The sequence below is a fragment of the Littorina saxatilis genome, linkage group LG3, assembly GCF_037325665.1.
Source record: "Littorina saxatilis isolate snail1 linkage group LG3, US_GU_Lsax_2.0, whole genome shotgun sequence".
Classification (NCBI taxonomy): Eukaryota; Metazoa; Mollusca; class Gastropoda; order Littorinimorpha; family Littorinidae; genus Littorina; species Littorina saxatilis.
Genome location: NC_090247.1, coordinates 23325743 through 23346797, shown reverse-complemented (window position 1 = coordinate 23346797; position 21055 = coordinate 23325743). Strand labels below are relative to the sequence as shown.

Genomic DNA, 21055 nt, shown 5'->3' with positions numbered 1-21055 from the left:
GCTTCATGTCTCACCCAGTCACATTATTCTGACACCGGACCAACCAGTCCTAGCACTAACCCCGGAGCAGCCACTAGATTGCCAATTTTAAAGTCTTAGGTATGATCCGGCCGGGGTTCGAACCCACGACCTCCCGCTCACTGGGCGGACGCCTTACCGCTAGGCCAAACGTGCCGGTAATTGTTTGATAGAATAGTTGCACTAATTATGTTATATGGCTTCCCCCTTTCCCCGTCGCGATATAACCTTCGTGGTTGAAAACGACGTTAAACACCAAATAAAGAAAGATGTTATACGGCTGTGAAGTATGGGGCCCAAATTTGGTAAATTTTGCAACTAAACTGCAGCTTCGTTTTTATAAGATTATTTTGAAATTGAGAAAGTCGACCCCAACGTGTATGGTATTAGGCGAATTAGGCAAATTTCCACTAGATGTCCTAGTTAAAAATAGAATATTTAGTGTTTTGGTTAAATTGGTGGATTGTAATAATAGTAATAAGTTTTCAAATGTATTGTACCATTTTTTGCATCGCCTCTATGTAAATAACATATATGAAGCACCCTATTTAAAACATGTTGAAACAACTTTAAATGCTCTTGGTCTTAGTGGTTTTTGACGTGACCAGTTTAATTTACGATGTTCCGAAAAATGGTTTAAATTGAAAACGTTGCAATGCCTAAAAGATCAATACATATACAATCGTGGTTTTCGGAATTAAATGAAAAAGAAACTTGTTTGAATTATAGATTGTTTAAAGATACATTTATATTTGAAAATTATTTGAACATTTTACCCAATAACCTAGCACTCTCTTTTTTACGCTTTAGAACATTAAGTCATAAATTGCCAATTCAGAAAAGCCGAATATTAAATATACCACATAACAAAACAATAATATGCGTTAAATGCCAGTCTGGAGAACTCGGAGATGAATTTCATTATATATTTCAGTGTAAATGTTTTAAACATTTGAAGAAAAAGTTGTTACCTTTCTATTTTCGTAGAAATTTAAATGCAGTCAAATTTGAACATTTATTTGAATATGTGCAGACCTGCTAGTGCCATATCCCCCTTCGTGTGTACACGCAAGCACAAGACCAAGTGCGCACGGAAAAGATCCTGTAATCCATGTCAGAGTTCGGTGGGTTATAGAAACATGAAGATACCCAGCATGGTTCCCCTCGAAAGCGGCGTATGACTGCCTAAATAGCGGGGTAAAAACGGTCATACACGTAAAAACCCACTCGTGCAAAAACATGATTGAAAATGGGAGGTTTAGCTTATGAACGAAGAAGAAGAAGAAGAAGAAGAATACCGTGTGAGGAATATTCGTGCTTGGTTACCTGTTGGCCAGCCTGTTAATCCAGTGACCCGAATTATGCGTCGATAGTTGTGTGTATTCGTCGTCGACAAGTGTTGTTAGTAATTCTTTTAGTTCAGCGAACTTTTGGACATCATCTTCGAGACTGCTGTTGCAGCAGTGTGTGTGTACTATGTGTTTGAGGACACTGGGAATTTCGTTCTCAGTCTTCTTTGTAAAGGTGTTTATAATCATTGATTGTTTATAATCAGTCGACTTCTTGACTGTTTGATTATGATATTTAAACATTGTGTATATATGTGGACCCCCCGCGTGTTAGGGGGAAGAATTTACCCGATACTCCCCAGCATGTCGTAAGAGGCGACTAACGGATTCTGTTTCTCTTTTTACCCTTGTTAAGTGTTTCTTGTATAGAATATAGTCAATTTTTGTAAAGATTTTAGTCAAGCAGTATGTAAGAAATGTTAAGTCCTTTGTACTGGAAACTTGCATTCTCCCAGTAAGGTAATATATTGTACTACGTTGCAAACCCCTGGAGCAAATTTTTGATTAGTGCTTTTGTGAACAAGAAACAATTGACAAGTGGCTCTATCCCATCTTCCCCCTTTCCCCGTCGCGATATAACCTTCGTGGTTGAAAACGACGTTAAACACCAAATAAAGAAAGAAAGAAAGTGTATATAATTATGTGTCTGTATGTTCGTAAAATATATGTAAGATATTGAATAATACAATTATTGTTGTTTATTTCTGTTTTTGGATTGCAATTTCTGGATGTGAAGGAATGACCAGGTGTGAGTTAGGTGTGAGTCAGATGCGTGTTTGATGCGTTGTTCCCTGCAGGAATTGAATCCATTACATTCTTGCATTCCTCCAAGAAATCTATATCTTCTTAGTGTAGTGATTTAACCTATTTGTTGTTGTATTCAAACATACTTGTGTCACCGTATATTTTGCGTATTCAAAAAGTGAAAGCTCAGCATGCTTTCATCTAAAACAAACTTATTAATATTCATGAGTGTGGGAAATGCAGAATGACGAGCACAGAATGTAGGGTGTAGGGGTGGGAAACTGCCTGTAGTTTAATTTGTTTGCAAGGGACTTGATGTTAATATTTTTGACATAGCTTGAAAAATGAGTGGTCTACAACTAGGGTAGACCGGGGAACTTTGGTTGTTGGGTACCCTGGGTCACAGCCCTTTTAACCTTATACATGTGAGTTTTACCGCGTTCCTTATTTATTTCTTGTTTTTGAATAACAAACCCCATTGTTTCATGAAGAAATTACAAACGGCGGCCAAACACAGCATCTGCCCCACGTTTTTGGACTCAGTGTAAGTGAACTTTTGGTTGCTTGTAACTGTTTTCCTAGTCGCAATATTTTACCGTATGTTGTTCTTATTGTGTATAGGAATTGTAGATAAATAATTTGGTATACTCTCTGTATATTTGATATTTGCTGATAGCATCTTATTCAAGTGAAATTGTCAAATTCAGAACCTTACCCAGTTCGGGGCAGGTTGGGTCGGTCAACTTGGGTCACTGACTCAAGGTGCCCCGTGTGTGACCCAACCTGCCCGGGATATGTTTTTTGTTTTTTGTGTTGACAAATGACATCGAAGTTCTGCTATTCACGACTTGCAGGACCCCGTGCTCCAGATTAATTAAAAGACCCAAGGTGAAGGCCACGGTTTGTGGGTGAAACCATAACTTCCGGTTAGTGTCTTGTTAGACGAGGAGAAGAACTCTCTCCTTGAAGGTTGTGAATGACATCCCCAAGCAGGGCCGGATCTGGGGGGGGGGGGGGTTCCTGAACCCCCCCCTGGCCATCCAATGTACCTCTCAGAGAAAAACAAATGTGGACTTTGGACCCCTGCCTTCAGTTGGAACCCCCCCCCCCCCCCCCTCAAACGAACTTGGTCCGGCCCTGCCAAGCCAGCGTGCAACCGTACCGCATGAAGATTAGAAGCTTACAACCTACCATACACACACACGCACACGCACACACACACACACAGACACACACAGACGCACACACACACAGACGCACGCACGCACGCACACACACACACACACACGCACAAACACACAGCACACTCACATACACACACAGACATACACAAACAAAGTGAGACAGAGAGTGTTTGCTGTTTCACACTTAGTTTTATTTCAACATTTGTTTGTGCGCAGGTTAAAAAGTCATTACCATCATTGTTTTTTGTCGTTTGTTTATTAGGCCAGAGATGGCACGGAATTTTGGTCCAAGAGCGTGTGTTGGGTTCTCAGTATTTTAGAGAATCATTGCGCAATGTAATGTTGTCATTGCCAACCTCATTCTTGCAATAAAGTGATCATTTTGAAAGTATTCTATTAACATTTTGACAACATTTTGAAAACATTTGACGCTGTTTTCTCAGAAACGTTGGGGTTTTTTTACACAAAAACTGTCAATGCTTTTTTAAAAAAATTTTCATCAGAAATGATGTCTCTACACAGTACCAGGGAGACTTTTTATGATTTATCGAAGAATAATTTTAGAGATTCTGTACAAGTACAGAAACGTGTTTTTTTCCGAAATTTATTTTGTGCCTTTAATATCTACGCAGGGAACACACGCTGTTAATACATATGAAAACGTTGCTCTGTTACTGCATTGTGAGACCTGTTCAGAGTAAAAAAAAAAGACACTATTTAAAGTTCTTTCTTTATTATCTTGGAAAATGAATGTTTTTCATCAACAACATGTTTTACCCTAAAAGTCGCAAAAAATGTCAATTCTGACCCATAAGTCCTTCAAATATGACTTTTTATGACAAACAAAACCCTTTTTCTTCGTGTGTTTTTATCGAGGACCAGGAAAAAAGAGTGAAGAGCTTTCAAAAAACCCATACACATGATTGTACTTTATCTTCATTGTCGTGCTATCTCTCCGCTTCATTGAGTTGACTGACTTTCTAAAGATGGTCAGTTGTGCAAGTGTTTTTTTAATATATTTTATATATTTATATATATTTTTAATTGTAGATAATTGGATACTGTGTGAAGACAGTGAAGAAAAAGTTACTACATGTACTGTGTTTGATTTGACAGTTATGAGTTTTGACTTCATATCACAGATGACCCAAGTTGCTCCAGACTTTGACCCAACCCGCCCCAGCCACGGGGCAGGTTTGGTCATTCTGGGTTGTGATTTCGAACATAGAATGTGCCAAAAGTGGTCCAAATATACACTCATTTGTTTGTTCTTTGTGTTCTTGAGCGATCAAAGTTTGTGTTCAACTGCGTGCTGGTCTTCTGTGTCCATTCATTTATGAGTAAGAAGGAAAATTGAAAAAACAAATGTGACCCAAGGTGCCCCGGTCTCCCCTAATCGAATTTGTTAAGAAATGTCCAATTATTCAGAGAAATGGTTTGCACTTCTCTACATGAACAAAACTGCATTTGCACAAGGTAAATCTAGTTAAATAAAATGGTATAAAACATACGAACGTGCGTTGAATAGTATTTTCTTGCTATGTTCCAATATGTATTCTATTTACTTCCCCCCACGCTTATCTAGCAAGTGGTTAGTACATTCGTACTGTAGAATATTAGCCGTTATTTTGATGTGGCCATTTGTTCACCTGAATCAGAAGACACCTTGGTATTCAAAAAGTCAAAAACGATCAAAAGTCCATGGGATTAAAAAGTTCTTTGCAGATGTGTAAGATAGACAGAATTTTCTTTCTCCCACAAAACTATTAAACACATCCAGAAGTAAATGAAGGAAGGTAAAGGTCAGCCGTAGATCAGAAAGGTCAAGGACTGTGGAGAGCCACATGACACCAGAGTTCCATGGAGATAGGTGAAGGTCATCCGAGAGGAAGTGGTCAAGGATGAAGGAGAAGTCACGTGACACCAGTGATCCACGAAAGAAGGTAGAGGTCATCCTGAGGGGTCAAGGACTGCGAAGACACCTAACACCAGAGGTCAAATGAAGTGACATCGACATCATGGGAGATCCACACGCCTGTCACGTCCCGCAGTCCGCGTGTGTAGGTGTACACCATGACCAGTTCACCTGCCTCCACCTGTACACACAGTGATCGTCAGTAGTCACACAGACAGACAGACAGACAGACCGACAGACAGACAGACACACGTGTGTAGGTGTACACCATGACCAGTTCACCTGACTTCACCTGTACACACAGTAATCGTCAGTAGGCCTAGTCATATAGACAGACAGACCGACCGACAGACAGACACACAAACAGACACACGTGTGTAGTTGTACACTATGACCAGTTCACCTGCCTCCACCTGAACACACAGTGATCGTCAGTAGTCATATAGACAGACAGACCGACAGACCGACCGACAGACAGACACACAAACAGACACACGTGTGTAGGTGTACACTATGACCAGTTCACCTGACTTCACCTGAACACACAGTGATCGTCAGTAGTCATATAGACAGACAGACCGACAGACCGACCGACAGACAGACACACAAACAGACACACGTGTGTAGTTGTACACTATGACCAGTTCACCTGCCTCCACCTGAACACACAGTGATCGTCAGTAGTCATGTAAAAGCCTGACCTAATCCACTAAGTGGATGGATGATCTTATCCCATGTAAAGGCCTGACCTGATCCACTAAGTGGATGGATGATCTTATCCCATGTAAAGGCCTGACCTGATCCACTAAGTGGATGGATGATCTTATCCCATGTAAAAGCCTGACCTAATCCACTAAGTGGATGGATGATCTTATCCCATGTAAAAGCCTGACCTGAGTGAGTGGAACAGTGTTTACGAGAAGGAATGTGCCTTTTCACGGTATTTTAATCGTTACCTGAAGCTGCGTCTCAGTCACGAAGGTGAAGGTCACGTTGACCTCCTTGCCGGCGCTGAAGAGGTTGGGGTCAAAGCCAAACGTCGCCTCGTTGACGTAGCCGTTGGGGTGATCCTTGGTGTAGAAGATGGCGGTGTTCGTGGAGCCAGCGTTATTAATTCGGAAGTCTATGTATGCCCACGATGTGTCAGGAGTCTCCATCAGGAAGACGCTGAATCTGTCATGAAGGACATCCTAAAGTATACTCACGGAATAAAATAACTTAACATGTTTTAAAATGTAATATCTCAAAATCGGAAAAAGTTGCAGGAGAGCGGGGTGGTACGATCATAGAACCATCAATTCCTGAGAAGAGGGAAAAAACCGGAATGTTCTCGGTTGCTTAGTTTTTTCACAATTGGTCCTCAAAGACGCATGGTGTCATTTTGGAGTTTACTAGACTGACGCCTAAGCTTGCCGACGCTGCCGACAGCCAGTGCACGCTGTGTGTGCTGTAAACAGGTAGGCCTGCACTCTTTGACTCTCGGGGCACGTCTACCCGTACTTGAAACCTGCAAAAGGTCTGCTGCTGATCCACGAATATTGCATGAAAGTACTGCCTTTGGTTTTTCCGTTTGTTTGTGAGTGAGAACAACTCACTAAAATGTTTCTTTCTCTTTGCCCAAAACTGTCCACTCTGTCTTTCTCTTTCACCATGCCACGAACGTGTGTGAACGATAGACTCGTCGCAATAGGGATGTTGAGAGGAGGGATGACTTATACTGATGTTGCTAGGAGATTCGGAGTGACCAGGCAATCAGTTGCCTTGTGGCGAAGAAGGTACCAGCAAAACAACGGTAACGTTCGAGACCTGCCTCGCCAAGGACGGCCCCGTGTCACCAATCCTCAGCAAGACCGCTTCATTAGGGTGCAGCATCTGCGTAATCGATTCCACCCGGCTACTGTGAAATGAAATTTGTTTTGTTAATAAACTTATTGAGGCTAACCTTCACTGCTCCTGTGTAATTTAATTGCGGCTGCGATCAACCAGTGCACGCACAGCGCTGTCAAACACACGTACAGTGCTAAGTTTGTAAACTCCAAAATGACACCATGCGTCTTTGAGCTCAAATTGCAAAAAAACGGAACAAGCCAGACTATTCCGTTTTTTTGCCCATAATGAGCAATTGAACAAGCTTTACGTTGGTACAAAAATCACTCCTGTAACTTTTTCCGATTTTGAGATGTTAAATTTTAAACAATGTTAAGTTATTTTATTCCGTGAGTATACCTTTCGGCTCTACATAAAAACAAAATTAACAAACAAACAAACCAACAACAACAAAAACCAAGCAAAACAAATACACCCGCATTTCGGAACTGCGCGGCGTCGGTATGGCGCATTGACAGTGGCGATGGTGTAACCTAGAATTTAAATGCACCGGCGCGTAGTCTCCGCGGCGTATGTCCGCGCAGGTGGGATTGCCCAAGCGACGGTGAATGCATGCGCGGCGCACCATAAATGTTTACTGGGTAGCCCGTCTTCAACAGCAAACAGGTGGCAGCCAGGTAGCAAACGTCCAGCAAACTTACAACAACACCTCTAGCAACAACCAGCAACAAGCTGAAACAAGAGCAATTGGTGCAGTGACCATGCCAACAATCCCCCTTTTATCACCTTTAAACATATCTAACTTCCCCCTTCAGCGAGCACGTGGTACCTGCAAGGATAAACTTTTAATAACAACTCAAGACATTTTCTCCGCCTCTCCATATCTGCAAAAACCATATACAGATTACAATTTACCGTTATAATGAGCAAGTTTATACGTTATCATGGAGAAACAAAACATTTCACAGACATTGACCCGTCACCAGCGTAAAGTAACGGCTAATTACCTCAACAGCTCGTAAAACGTAGCTCTCCCGAGAAAACCGCTTGAATATTTGGCTCCCGCTCGTCAGCGAAAGTATGTAGCCAAATCCCTCACGTCCTAATCCTTCTGCGTTCTGCACTGACGCCAGAAGCCCGTTGGTCGACCTAAACCAGTCTTGCAACGCGTTGGAATCCTCCAAATCTTAGTCACGGACACTCAGACCTTGTCGTCTGTAAAGCTTGTAGCGAAAAGAAGGAAAGCCGGGGAAAAGAAAAACTATGTGATCTCCCTGACCAATCAGCAATCGCCCCCCCAAACCAAGCGATCTTCCTGACCAATCACTGGTCGCCTACCAAACGCACCTATAGCATGCTTGGAACACGTGTTCTAAACGGTGATACCCGCACGGTTTCCACGTGAATTCCGTGCTCTCAGCCTAAACTTTTCCGCAATGCGGTATGCCAGCAACAGGCGCATTACGTTGCAATTTGAGAAAGGCGCCCAACAAAGAGTTTCTTTGAAATCGTGTCACTGAAATCATGACAACGTGTATCGCCATTCAGGTAGCATACGCCGATTTTGGAGGAAGCAGGCTGGGTATTTTTGTATTTCGATAACCCAGCGAACTCTGACATAGATTACAGGATCTTTTCCGTGCGCACTTGGTCTTGTGCGTGCGTGTACACACGAAGGGGGATAAGGCACTAGCAGGTCTGCACATAAGTTCACCTGGAAGATCGGCAAAATCTCCACTCTTAACCCGCCAGGCGGCCGCGGGAGTTAAACTCACAACCTTTCGATTAGGAGGCCGACGTCTTACCAATACGACACTGCGCCAGTCGTCAATGTGTTCAAAATATGCTCGTTGCATACAGCAAGCAACAATTATACGTTCCACTTACATGTAATTCTCCAAGTAACATGTTCTGGTTGCGTTCTTCTCGCCCCTTGAGTGAATGGAACATGCACATTGCAACGTTTCTTATCTGTATTACGGTAGGGCTCCTAAAGAGGATCCCAATATCATGTCCTGTGGTACGTATGTTGTACTTTTTTCTGATATCATATACGTGACATTCAAACACAAATGGTTTTTGTCCTCGATATTGTTCGAACAGAAAGGGCAGCTTTTACTTTTCAATCCATCTGTGTAAAACCTCTTTATTCTCAATTCGTTCATACCAAAACGTAATATTACCATTACATCATTGAACTTTTTAATTGTAATATCGTTCAAATATTGTTCTGCTTGAATGAATTTGTTAACAATCGGTAGCTCTGAAATTTGCCACTTGACTGAGTTTTTATTAATCATTCCTCTTTACAACGCGGTCAATCAGTTTCTGTTTGAAACTGGATAGAAAGGCTGATTAATCTTCCACTCCGTTCTCCCACACATTTTCAAAACCATATTGTTCGAGGCATTCTTTAAAATAATACAACCAATTTCCCTTTACATTCTTCAAGTTTGACTGAATCATTGTGAAAACTTGTCTATCTAGTTTTAAATTCAGGAACAGATGAGGAATGCAATGATTTTTTAATCGGTAAATGAAAATTCGTTTTTAATGTCAACTTTAATGGGCAAACTAATTAACTAATGTTTAAGCTTCCGAGCTGAAATGCAAGTCCGGAGTATTTCAAAGATTTCTTGACCATAATTTCAAACAAATTGGTTGAAAAATGGGGGTGTGACAGTTCCGCATCAACTATAACTAAATGCCGGATATGACGTAATGAATATCAGTTATCGAAGCAATGATTAAAAAAGCCGTCTTGGGATATCATATCCAGTTACGTCAATGTCTAGCTTAATGAAAATCGGTCCTGTAGTTTTCTCTGGATTCGCACTACACATACACACAAATACAGACAGACAGACAGACAGACAGACAGACAGACAGACAGACACACACACACACACACACACACACACACACACACACACACACACACACACACACACACACCACGACCCTCGTCTTGATCCCCGTCTATATTAAAACCTTTTGTTTTAACTTGACTAATTGTAAAATCAGAGTGTGCTATCAGCATACAATGGATATCGTCCTGTATCCCCGTAAAGATGGTTGTGTGTTTTTGTGCTGACATTTCTATGCTGTCTGGGGAACAAGGGAAGTAACACAAATCTTAAACAGTGTACATCCACACGGTAAAACACCACACTATTGCCGTTTCTGACCAATCACGTGACATTGACTAACTCAGTAAATGATTTAATTATTGTTTATTGTTTGCACATCATCTCAAATAAAACCGCAACACGATGGCCTAGTCTAGTGGTAAGGCGTCCGCCCAGTGAGCGGGAGGTCGTGTGTTCGAACCCCGGCCGGGTCATACCTAAGACTTTAAAACTGGCAATCTAGTGGCTGCCCCGCCTGGCGTCTGGCATTATGGGGTTAGTGCTGGGACTGGTTGGTCCGGTGTCAGAATAATGTGACTGGGTGAGACATGAAGCCTGTGCTGCGACTTCTGTCTTGTGTGTGGCGCACGTTAAATGTCAAAGCAGCACCGCCTTGATATCACCCTTCGTGGTGGACTGGGCGTTAAGCAAACAAACAAACAAACAAAATCTCAAATAAAGATCTGAACAAGGGAATGCAATTATTTACGGTAATCTGTTTTCTGGTCGAGAATTATTGTGCAACTGTTTTGTTTTTTAAAGGATATGAACAAAGAATGGTTCTTTTGGGGGCTGTATGCGCCCCGATAACGACTAAAGACAATTACAGAAAAATATTTATTAGTCAGAAACGTCAGCTTGTGAGGAAATACTTTGGAAATGTTTAATGCCAGGTGCCACAGCCGCCGGCTACTCAACCCAAACCACTTAGCGCGAAACGGAAGTAGGCTCGGCCCCTAAAATTTGTATAAGCCTCTTACATGCAAACATATGGGCGGACTTGATAATGGCTAATCTTCTTAGGCACCCGTTTATTGAACCAAAAGAAGAGATGCCTTCTTCAAACGTGTCCCGATGAAGACTCCTTTCTTCATGCCTCAGAGATTTTGATTCAGAAGTGGAAGGCGTCAGATGAAGAAGGAGTTGCAGCTTTCGTTGCCTACTTTGAGTCATCATGGTTGGATCAGAATTCAACGTGGTACGAGGGTTACGCACCAGGTTACCCCTCAACCAACAACTGCCTGGAAGCTACGAACCTGGCGATCAAGAGGCAAAATACTTTGAGAGAGAGGCTGGAAATGTCAAGATTTCTCGGAGTTGTTGAGAATGACATTGTAAAGAACTGGTCTATGGAACGAGCACCAAATGCAACCGCAGAGCACACCGATATTGCCGAAGCACCACATCGCACACTGAGAATGTGGACAACAGCGTTTCAGTGGGCAACGGCACCAGCTGAGTCGCTGAAGACTGGGAACACGATCTTCGTGGGATCTTCAACCCCGGAAAAGGAGCTCAAGACTGCCATCCGAGAGACCGAAGAAAAGGTTGAATCATCGTCCTGGGCTGACTTCGAGGAGTATGCCACATGTCGGAGGTCGGTGTGGAAGATTACGATCGACGAAAACAATCAGTTTTTCTGCAACTGTCAGGAGTTCCTCAAGTGCTACGCGTGTCATCATTCCATGGGCATGAAGATTCATCTGGAGGTGACCAACCCCCCTGCCCAGGCCAAGACCATCCCAATCGGACAGAAGCGAAAGCGCGGGCGCCCAAAGCTGTCGAGACCAGCGCTTATCAGGCAGTGAACACACTGATCTTGACTGCTCTGTACACTGATTTTATCATTTTCATTTAACTTTCTTTGGACGTACAATTATGATTATGCTATGGAGTGACACTACTTTGTCTCTGAAAGTACACTAAACTTTATATTTTTTGCTGACAGTAGCTATTTTGTTGTTGAAATAATTTGGTTTTTTTGTTGAGAATTCTTTTGCAAGTCTCATTTCTTTTTTTTGGTAGAATCAATCGGTTTTTTGCTAGAAGCATCTATTTTGTGGGTGGAAACGTCTGATTTTTTGTTGGAATATCTTTTGCTAACTAAGCAATTCTTTTGGTGAAAGCATCTATTCTTTTGGTGATTTAATTTATTGCCATCTTCTTATACCTCATATCTGTGAGGCGTGGTGGAGCATCGGTTTTACCTGTGCGTAACATTTTCGAGAAATAAAACAGAACAGTGTCCATGCTCGCAAACACCTACATGGTCTTCATCTATTCTACATGTTTTCTTTCTCTTTACATGTTTTCTTTCTCTTTACGAGAGAGAGAGAGAGAGAGAGAGAGAGAGAGAGAGAGAGAGAGAGAGAGAGAGTGAGAGAGAGAGAGTGAGAGAGAGAGAGAGAGTGAGAGAGAGAGAGAGAGAGAGAGAGTGAGAGAGAGAGTGAGAGAGAGAGAGAGAGAGAGAGAGAGAGAGAGAGAGAGTGAGATAGAGAGAGGGGGTGAGAGAGAGAGAGACAGAGAGAGAGAGAGAGAGAGAGAGAGAGAGAGAGAGAGAGAGAGAGGGAGAGGGAGAGAGACAATGGCAATGACAAATTCTTTATTTACGAGGGTAGTGGCATAAGCAAACAGGTGCTTTTTTACATCCAGCCCTCGCCCATGGGAGGGTTTGATCTAATGATAATACGTTTTAAAAATGTTGGAATATCAATTAAAGAAGTAATAAAAACAAACGATGAACAAGCAAACGATTAACAGACAAAAAAACAAACAAAAATATACATACTATCGAACATGACATATTATTGTCAAAGGCATAGTGAAAACTGTATCAATCAAGCAAAAACGTGTGCAACTTCGAGGGAAGAAAAATTCCGTGAACTGAGGAATCAATGGAACAACTACGTTGCAAATAATAACAATGTAGCATCGTTACATAAGTCATGTTATGAAATTAATTAGGTACATCTGTGCAAAAAAAGTATCGCATTGTTAGTTTGATGAATAATTTTATTGACATTTCATTCTTTCGAACAAACAATACATAAGTCGGACAGAAAAGGTTTTGAGCTTTTTCGATAGCACAGATGCATGTCTTTATTTGCTGGTCTTTGCAGTTATTCATTGAGCGTGACCTTCACACAAACCAAGGTCAAAGTCAGTAACGAGTATGGCTTCCACGTGAGTCAATTACAGCCTGGCATCTCCATGGCATGGAAGCAATGAGTCTTCGCAAAGTCTGTTGGGGAATGTTGTCCCACTCTTGCTGTAAGGCCTGGAAGAGTTGTCTCCTGTTGGGAGGGGCGTTAACTCTCGCATTGAGCCTTCTTCCCAGTTTATCCCATGTGTGTTCAATTGGGTTCAAATCTGGGGAGAGAGAGGGCCAGGGCAGATCAGAGTGTTCACGTTGTTGGCGGCCAGAAAGTTTGTGGTGAGTCTGGCGGTGTGGGGTCTGGCGTTATCATGCTGGAACTGAGCCCGTGGCGCGGCCAGGAGAGGCAGGGCGTGTGGCTGCAGAATGTCCTGCACGACAGTGCTGGGCGTTCAGGCGGCCTGGAACTTCCACAAGCTGGCTCCTGCCAGTGTTGGTGATGGCCCCCCCACACCATCACGCCCCCACCACCATGAGGAGGCGCCTCATCTACGCACTGCTGGTGGTAGCGCTCTCCTTGCCTCCTGTACACCCTCCTCCTGCTGTCGTGATGTTGCAGGAGGAAATAAGACTCATCGCTGAAGACAACGTGGCACCAGTTGTTGGCAAGGGTCCACTGGAGGTGCTGGTTTGCCCACTGCATCCTGGCCTGGCAATGGCGGCGAGTCAGGACGTTGTCCCGGAGTGGCCTGTAAGCGTGTAGACCAGTTGTATGCAGGCGGTTCCGGACGGTCTGCACGGAGATGCGGCGGCCACCAGGCAGTGCCCTAGCGGTCACCGAGGCTGACTGGAACCGATGCCTGAGATGGGTGACCCGGATGTAGCGATCTTGCGCCTGTGTCGTCACTCTAGGTCGTCCCTGACCTTGGCGCGGGAGCTGACGACCCAGTTTGTTGAAAACGGTGCCAGAGGCGAGAGATGGTGCTCTGGGACACCCGCAGGGCTCTGGCAACCTCGGATTGGCTCTGGCCTGCCTGAAGGCGGCCAAGGGCGTTCTCTCGTACTGAAGCGTTGATTTGTGACATTTTTCATTTCCTCAGGGAATGGCCGCATCAGTCAGAATTGCTTCGCTTTTTATTGCCCAAGTTGGCACATGAGCTCAGCTAACCTTACGCGAAATTTCGAGTGAAATCTAAAAAAAAAACATGCAGTACAGGAGCACAAAACAACAAAATGTGCGTTTTGGCCTCAAAATGCACATCTTGCACGTGCGCGGTGAATTTAGCTCACTCAATCAACTATCGGGTTCAACTGAACTGCAAAAGCTAGTTTCGAGGCGTTCCAATCAGAATGTTTGTCTGGAACTTAGAACTATTCACCTATGCGATACTTTTTTTGCACAGTATATGAGAGTCCTCGGAAATGGTTCCCTTTTAACCCTAACTTTGCTGATTGGCTTTCAACAGCATCGATAATTTCTTCCTTTATCCTGAAAGAAAGCGAATTATGCTTTGAGCGTTTTGCCATAGCTACTGCGGCCAAGAATGCAAAAGAAAACAAAACACGAAAAAACAGGCGCTTGATCAAGTGAACACTTGCTTTAAGTTAAAGTATTGCAAGTATTCTGACAGTCATTTAACAGCCTACAAAGGCGCATTTTGAGCACACTGAATTTCGCCTTCCAGTCAGTCTGGATCACATCCGGTGCGAGCATTGCATACAATTTAAATCTATATTGAGTGGTCCTTTACTATATCCGAGGAAGGCGTGACATGGGAGATAAAACGCTTTTCTTATAACCACGTGCTTTCTTATATTTGAGAGTTTAGTACACTCTTTGACTGCACAAGTATTTTGCTTAGCTGGTCGAAATAGTCATTTGTATTGTCCATTTAAGGTAAAAGGTGGTATAAAGCTTCAGAAATAAACAGGGAAACCATGCTGTAACTTTCTGAGCATGCTCTTTGGAGAGCTAAACCATTGCGTCATTATTTTTTATCCTAGCTGGGCAAAACAAAAATGTATGTTGGTTTAGGCTAACAAGACCAAACAAAATAGTGTCGGTTGGTTTATTTTTATATATTTCTAGTCTCGGTAAGGTTTGCAAAATGTGTCAGAGGTTGTCATTTTTGGATTTTTGGGGGGGAATTGAAAAAAAAGTTTTGGGATCGGCGGGAAAAAAAAGAGAGAGAATGAGAGAGAGAGAGAGAGAGAGAGAGAGAGAGAGAGAGAGAGAGAGGGAAAGAGAGAGAGGGAGAGAGAGAGACAGAGAGCGAGAAAGAGAGAGAGAGAGCGAGAGAGAAAAAGAGAAAGAGAGCGAGAGAGAAGAGCGAGAGCGAGAGAGAGAGAGAGAGAGAGAGAGAGAGAGAGGGAGGGGGGAGGTGCGCGGCTTCTCTACCCGAACATACCTAACATCTTGCGTTGGAGTTCCTTGCATACACGCTCTCCATCCGGGCACCAGGGGCCTGGGGATTTCGTGAGTGACGTCCAGGGCCTGCACAATGGATTGCTTTTACATGACTGGGCCACACAGAGACACACACACACAGACACAGAGACACAGACACAGACACACACACACACAGACACACAGACACACACACATACACACACAGACACACACATAGACACACACACTCACAGACACACACACAGACACACACACACACACAGACACACACACACAGACACACACAGACACAGACACACACACAGACGCACACACATACACACACAGACACACACATAGACACACACATAGACACACACACATACACACACAGACACACACATAGACACACACACACACACACATACACACACAGACACACACATAGACAGACACACACACACACACACACACACACACACACACACACTCTCCATCAGCATTCAGCCCCCTCCCGATCAACCTACTAGTCAGCCAACCAAGCCAACCGACCAATCAACCAATCGCCCCTCGAGCTTTTGTGGCTTATTGCAAGACGTTTAATCGCTAAGAAGTTTTCACACTCGACTCAAACAGCCAGCCAAGCCAATCAACCAATCGTCCAACCAATCAACCAATCGTCCAACCAATAAACCAATTGTCCAACCAATCCACCGGCAACCAAAGCACAAGCACAACCCACAGCCCAATAACTCACCGGACTGTGGAAGACTCTGCGCCTGCATTCAGCCCCCGACCAGATGTCGTTGGTGCAGGAGACGATGCCGTCGTCTTGGCTGGTGATGAAGTCGTCGTCACAGGTGAGGATGGTGCCGGTCAGCCAGGTGTCGCCACGGCCAGTCCACTGCACGCTGGTCACGTGGGGCAGAGAGGTCGGGGTGGCCGGACACACCAGGTCTGTGGGGTCTGTGGAGTATGTGGAGTCTGTGGAGTCTGTGGAGTATGTGGAGTCTGTGGAGTCTGTGGAGTCTGTGGGGTCTGTGGGGTCTGTGGGGCCTGGCGGGTCTGTGGGGCCTGCACAGTTTGTACAGTACAAAACAATATTGTTAATGGAATACAATTCAATGCAATGCAATGCAATACAATACAATACAATACAATACTATACTATACTATACTATACTTTACAATACAATACAATACAAATCACTGCAATGCAATGCAATACAAAACAATACAGTTCAGTTAAATACAATACAATACAATACAATACTGAACAATACAATAAATTCAATACAATTCAATTCAATTCATATCAATTGAATTGAATTGAAGACAATAACACACACACACACACACACACACACACACACACACACACACACACACACACACACACACACACACACACACACACACACACACACACAGACACAAGTCGTATATATAGATAGATATATGTCACGGTAGAACCAGCGATCTGGTAGGATCGGCTATCGTACCGGTACAATTGCCGATCGGACTTTGTCCCGGTACAACTGCCGATCAATGTTTTTACAATGAAAATCGGGTGTTCTACCAAAATAAGCTGGTAGAAACTCGGATCGGCAGTTGTACCGGGACAAAGTCCGATCGGCAATTGTACCGGTACGATAGCCGATCCTAACAGTACAACTGCCGATCGGACTTTGTCCCGATACAACTGTCGATCAATGTTTCATTTGTACCGGTACGATAGTCGATCCTACCAGATCGCTGGTTCTACCGTCTCATATGTGAAGTGGAACTATTATGATGGTATTATGGATATGAATCTTGAGTAAGGATACACAATTAGAAAGATGAGTTATTTTGACCAAGTGGTACTTAGAGATTCAGTCAAATTTCACCATTTGCAACAAAATATAAATCCTTTATTATCCCAATATAAAAGCATTCCCATTATCATTTAAAATTAAAATCCATAACCTATGATGACGTATTCGTGCAAGTGGTCGATTGTGGATGACACTTTGTTGAACAAGGAAGGCCTGCTCGCTTGCATTTGCATTTCCTGTTGTGACACTTTCCTCTGCATGAGCAAGCTGAACTTCCCTTTGCTGTCCAGTGTGTGACAATTCGTGATGCTTTGATGACGCTTATTTCGCTCAGTGATTCAACATCGACGTTTTGAAGCTGGCTGAAGTGGACATTTCGCAAATCCACCATATCGACCGCTTTGAATTTGTTCTTCAGACCTCCGTTTGTGTACACCTTGTAGAAAGTTTCAGAGTCACGTTGTTCCACACTCAAAATTTTGCATGGCAAAAGCCGGGCACCGGTGTTTGTGCGATCTACTTCATGAATTCATCAAAACAATCATTGTTTCAAAAGAACAATATAAACAACACAAACATGTTAAACAGTATCAAATATGTAGAAAAAAATGCCTGCCTGATATTCTTCAATAAAAATGCTCACCACAAGGAATATGCAGTCTTCAAGAGCTATATATACAGACTAACCGTCAGTAATGGTGTCGTAGAGGTCTTCTTTGCAGACCACTGGACGAGAATTCCTCAAGCAGTACAACACGCTCTGGCTGCCGATTTTATGGAGTTTAAAAGTCTTATGGCACCATGCTTTGAAATGGCCACCAAGTTCACAGCGCTCACCCTTCTCCAAACTAAGAGCTGAGAGAATTTTCTGGTACTTTGCTTGGTCAATACTAAATGTAAGGCGGTTCTTTTCAGATAACCGCGCAACATATTCGTCATACAGTTCGTAAAACTTCCTCTTCTGTTCCTCTTCCATCGTTGTCATTTGCAGAAGTGAAAAGTCAAGTATGCGCTTCCTTTTGACAGTGACAAGACATTTTAGCTCGTCGTGAACTATTCTCATACGCTGAACGGCTGAACATTTGTTGACAGTGACAATACATTTTAGCTCGTCGTGAACTATTCTCATACGCTGAACGGCTGAACATTTGTTGAAACATTGATCGACAGTTGTACCGGGACAAAGTCCGATCGGCAGTTGTACTGGTAGGATCGGCTATCATACCGGTACAATTGCCGATCGGACTTTGTCCCGGTACAACTGTCGATCAATGTTTTTACAATGAAAATCGGGTGTTCTACCAAAATAAGCTGGTAGAAACTCGGATCGGCAGTTGTACCGGGACAAAGTCCGATCGGCAATTGTACCGGTATGATAGCCGATCCTACCAGATCGCTGGTTCTACCGTGACATATATATACACCTCCCCCCCCCCACCCACACACACAAACCGGCACGTGATCGGGAGGTCGTGGGTTCGAACCCCGGCCGGGTCATACCTAAGACTTTAAAATTGGCAATCTAGTGGCTGCTCCGCCTGACGTCTGGCATTATGGGGTTAGTGCTAGGACTGGTTGGTCCGGTGTCAGAATAATGTGACTGGGTGAGACATGAAGCCTGTGCTGCGACTTCTGTCTTGTGTGTGGCGCACGTTATATGTCAAAGCAACACCGCCCTGATATGGCCCTTCGTGGTCGGCTGGGCGTTAACAATCAAACACACACACACACACACACACACACACACATACACACACACACACACACTCACATACACACACACACACTCACACACACACACACACACACACACACACACACACACACACACACACACAAAGTATCCATAAGTAGACCTACCTATCATCTTGAAGAACGCAGATCCAGGACTGGGGATGGCCCCGCATGTCGTTACGCCCTGTGACGAGTACAGAATGCATTCCCCTCTGTGATTATTGTAGTAGAAGGCGGAACACGTAGGGTGTTCTTTGCAGTTAACTGAACATCCGACTTTGCTTCTTGACGGAAACCAAGACGTCAGACTTCCTTGGGTGGACGGCAGATTGTCAAAGGTCAGATCTCTTGTCCATTTTCTGACTGTTATCTCACTAGTTCTGACAAAGAAGATCAAATGCGTGTGTAATTAGTAGCATATAAAACACACACACACACACACACACACACACACACACACACACACACACACACACACACAAACACACACACACACGCGCGCACACATACATACACACACATGTATAATCGTACGATGATTATTGCATTAACCGATACAGCGGTATGTAGGACTTTGCGTTATTTGTTTTTAAGATAAAGCCCTTACAAAAAAAAAATTTGAGTGGAAAGGAACATTGAAAACGACTACAGTTGTGTACATGTCAGATACAATAATGTTTGGTTAAATAAACATACGAATCCTATTTTTCTTTCGTTTTGTTTCGGCGAGTTGGAGGTTTAGACGTTAAAATAAATTACATGCAATTTACTTTTTTTTACACTAATAATTTTTCTTTCATAGACACTTTTTTTTGGTAATCATTCTTGAGGTTGAAATACGCAGCTTCCTTTGTTTTTAACATGTTAGCATTGATATAGGGCGTGATATTTGCTACAGAAATATACCCGTTCTCATGATTTACTTTCATTCCTCTAACAGATTCGTTTTTATGGTTAATTTAAAAAAAATCTTTTTCTGTGTGCACAGGTGTCAGTACTTACACATTGGTAACAAATATCAAGAAAACACCGAAAACACCGAAAAAGGAACACATCCTGCTGCCTCTTTTTTAAATAAATCTTATTTTCAGACAGAAAGACCTGTCAGGTCTCCTCTCTAGCAGTGCTAAATAACACACATCTACTTCTGCACATGAAACCTGTCGGTTATATACCTATACTCAGCGCTAAAAACTAAACACAAAACCCCGGCTAGCGCAGTACAAAGGCAAACACTTTAAAAGCTTTTTGGAGATCGATCAAAAATCAAAAGGGTTTCCTTCCGCTAGAAAATGCTTTTTATCTTGAATGTTTTTGTTTGAGCGAATCAACAAGAGAGATTAACTCATATTCATACAAGTTGTATGTTTCACATTTCCATTTTGTCTTTTCACCCGTTTGTTTTTGTTTTTGGCTTCAGAATATCCATGAACTTCAGCCGACGCCTGAGAAAAGCCATAGTTATTGGCATTGAGAACAAAAGTTGTAGCAACAACAAAAGGCCAAAAAGTACTTGAAGACTTGTTGCGGACTCAACATTGCAAAACATAGTCCTATAGTCTCTCTTCCTATAACCCCCTCCTGTGTGTGTGTGTGTGTGTGTGTGTATGTGTGTGTGTGTGTGACTCTCTCTATCTCTCTCTATCTCTCTCTCTTGCTCACTCGCTCGCTCACTCACTCTGTCTCTCTCTCTCTGCCTCTCTCTCTCTCTCTCTCTCTCTCTCTCTGGCCTTAATGTAATAAACCATTCTGAGTTCCGAGTTTTCTCTCTCTCTCTCTCTCTCTCTCCCTCTCTCTCTTCTCTCTCTCTCTCTCTCTCGCTCTCTCTGAAGGAATATTTTGTTGTTCCTTTCAATTTGCCAGAGATTTGTAATTTTCGGAAGAAAGTCTCTGCATGATTTTCAGTTGTTTCTTTCGGATTTTTATCTTTTTAGAAAAAAAGGGCTTTGTTTTTGACTAATTGTAAGACAGTGTTATTGCATATATTTGTAAATGGAAATATTGACACAAGGTATAACCGAGGATATTGAAACCTTTTCTTGTCTCCCAAATTCTTTTATGAAATGAGAGGGGGG

The 21055-nt window shown here is 43.0% G+C and overlaps 1 protein-coding gene across 1 annotated transcript; it reads right to left on the bottom strand.

Moving 5' to 3' along the window:
- Positions 1 to 3785: 3785 nt before the first annotated feature.
- Positions 3786 to 19357, bottom strand: LOC138961908 (uncharacterized). The gene is made up of 5 exons (XM_070333579.1): positions 19107 to 19357; positions 16187 to 16503; positions 15449 to 15534; positions 6167 to 6383; positions 3786 to 5391 (listed from the first exon to the last, which is right to left on the bottom strand). Exons 1-5 carry the CDS (start codon positions 19111 to 19113, stop codon positions 5278 to 5280), a joined length of 741 nt encoding a protein of 246 aa, XP_070189680.1. The 5' UTR covers positions 19114 to 19357; the 3' UTR covers positions 3786 to 5277.
- Between the last annotated feature and the right edge of the window lie 1698 nt (positions 19358 to 21055).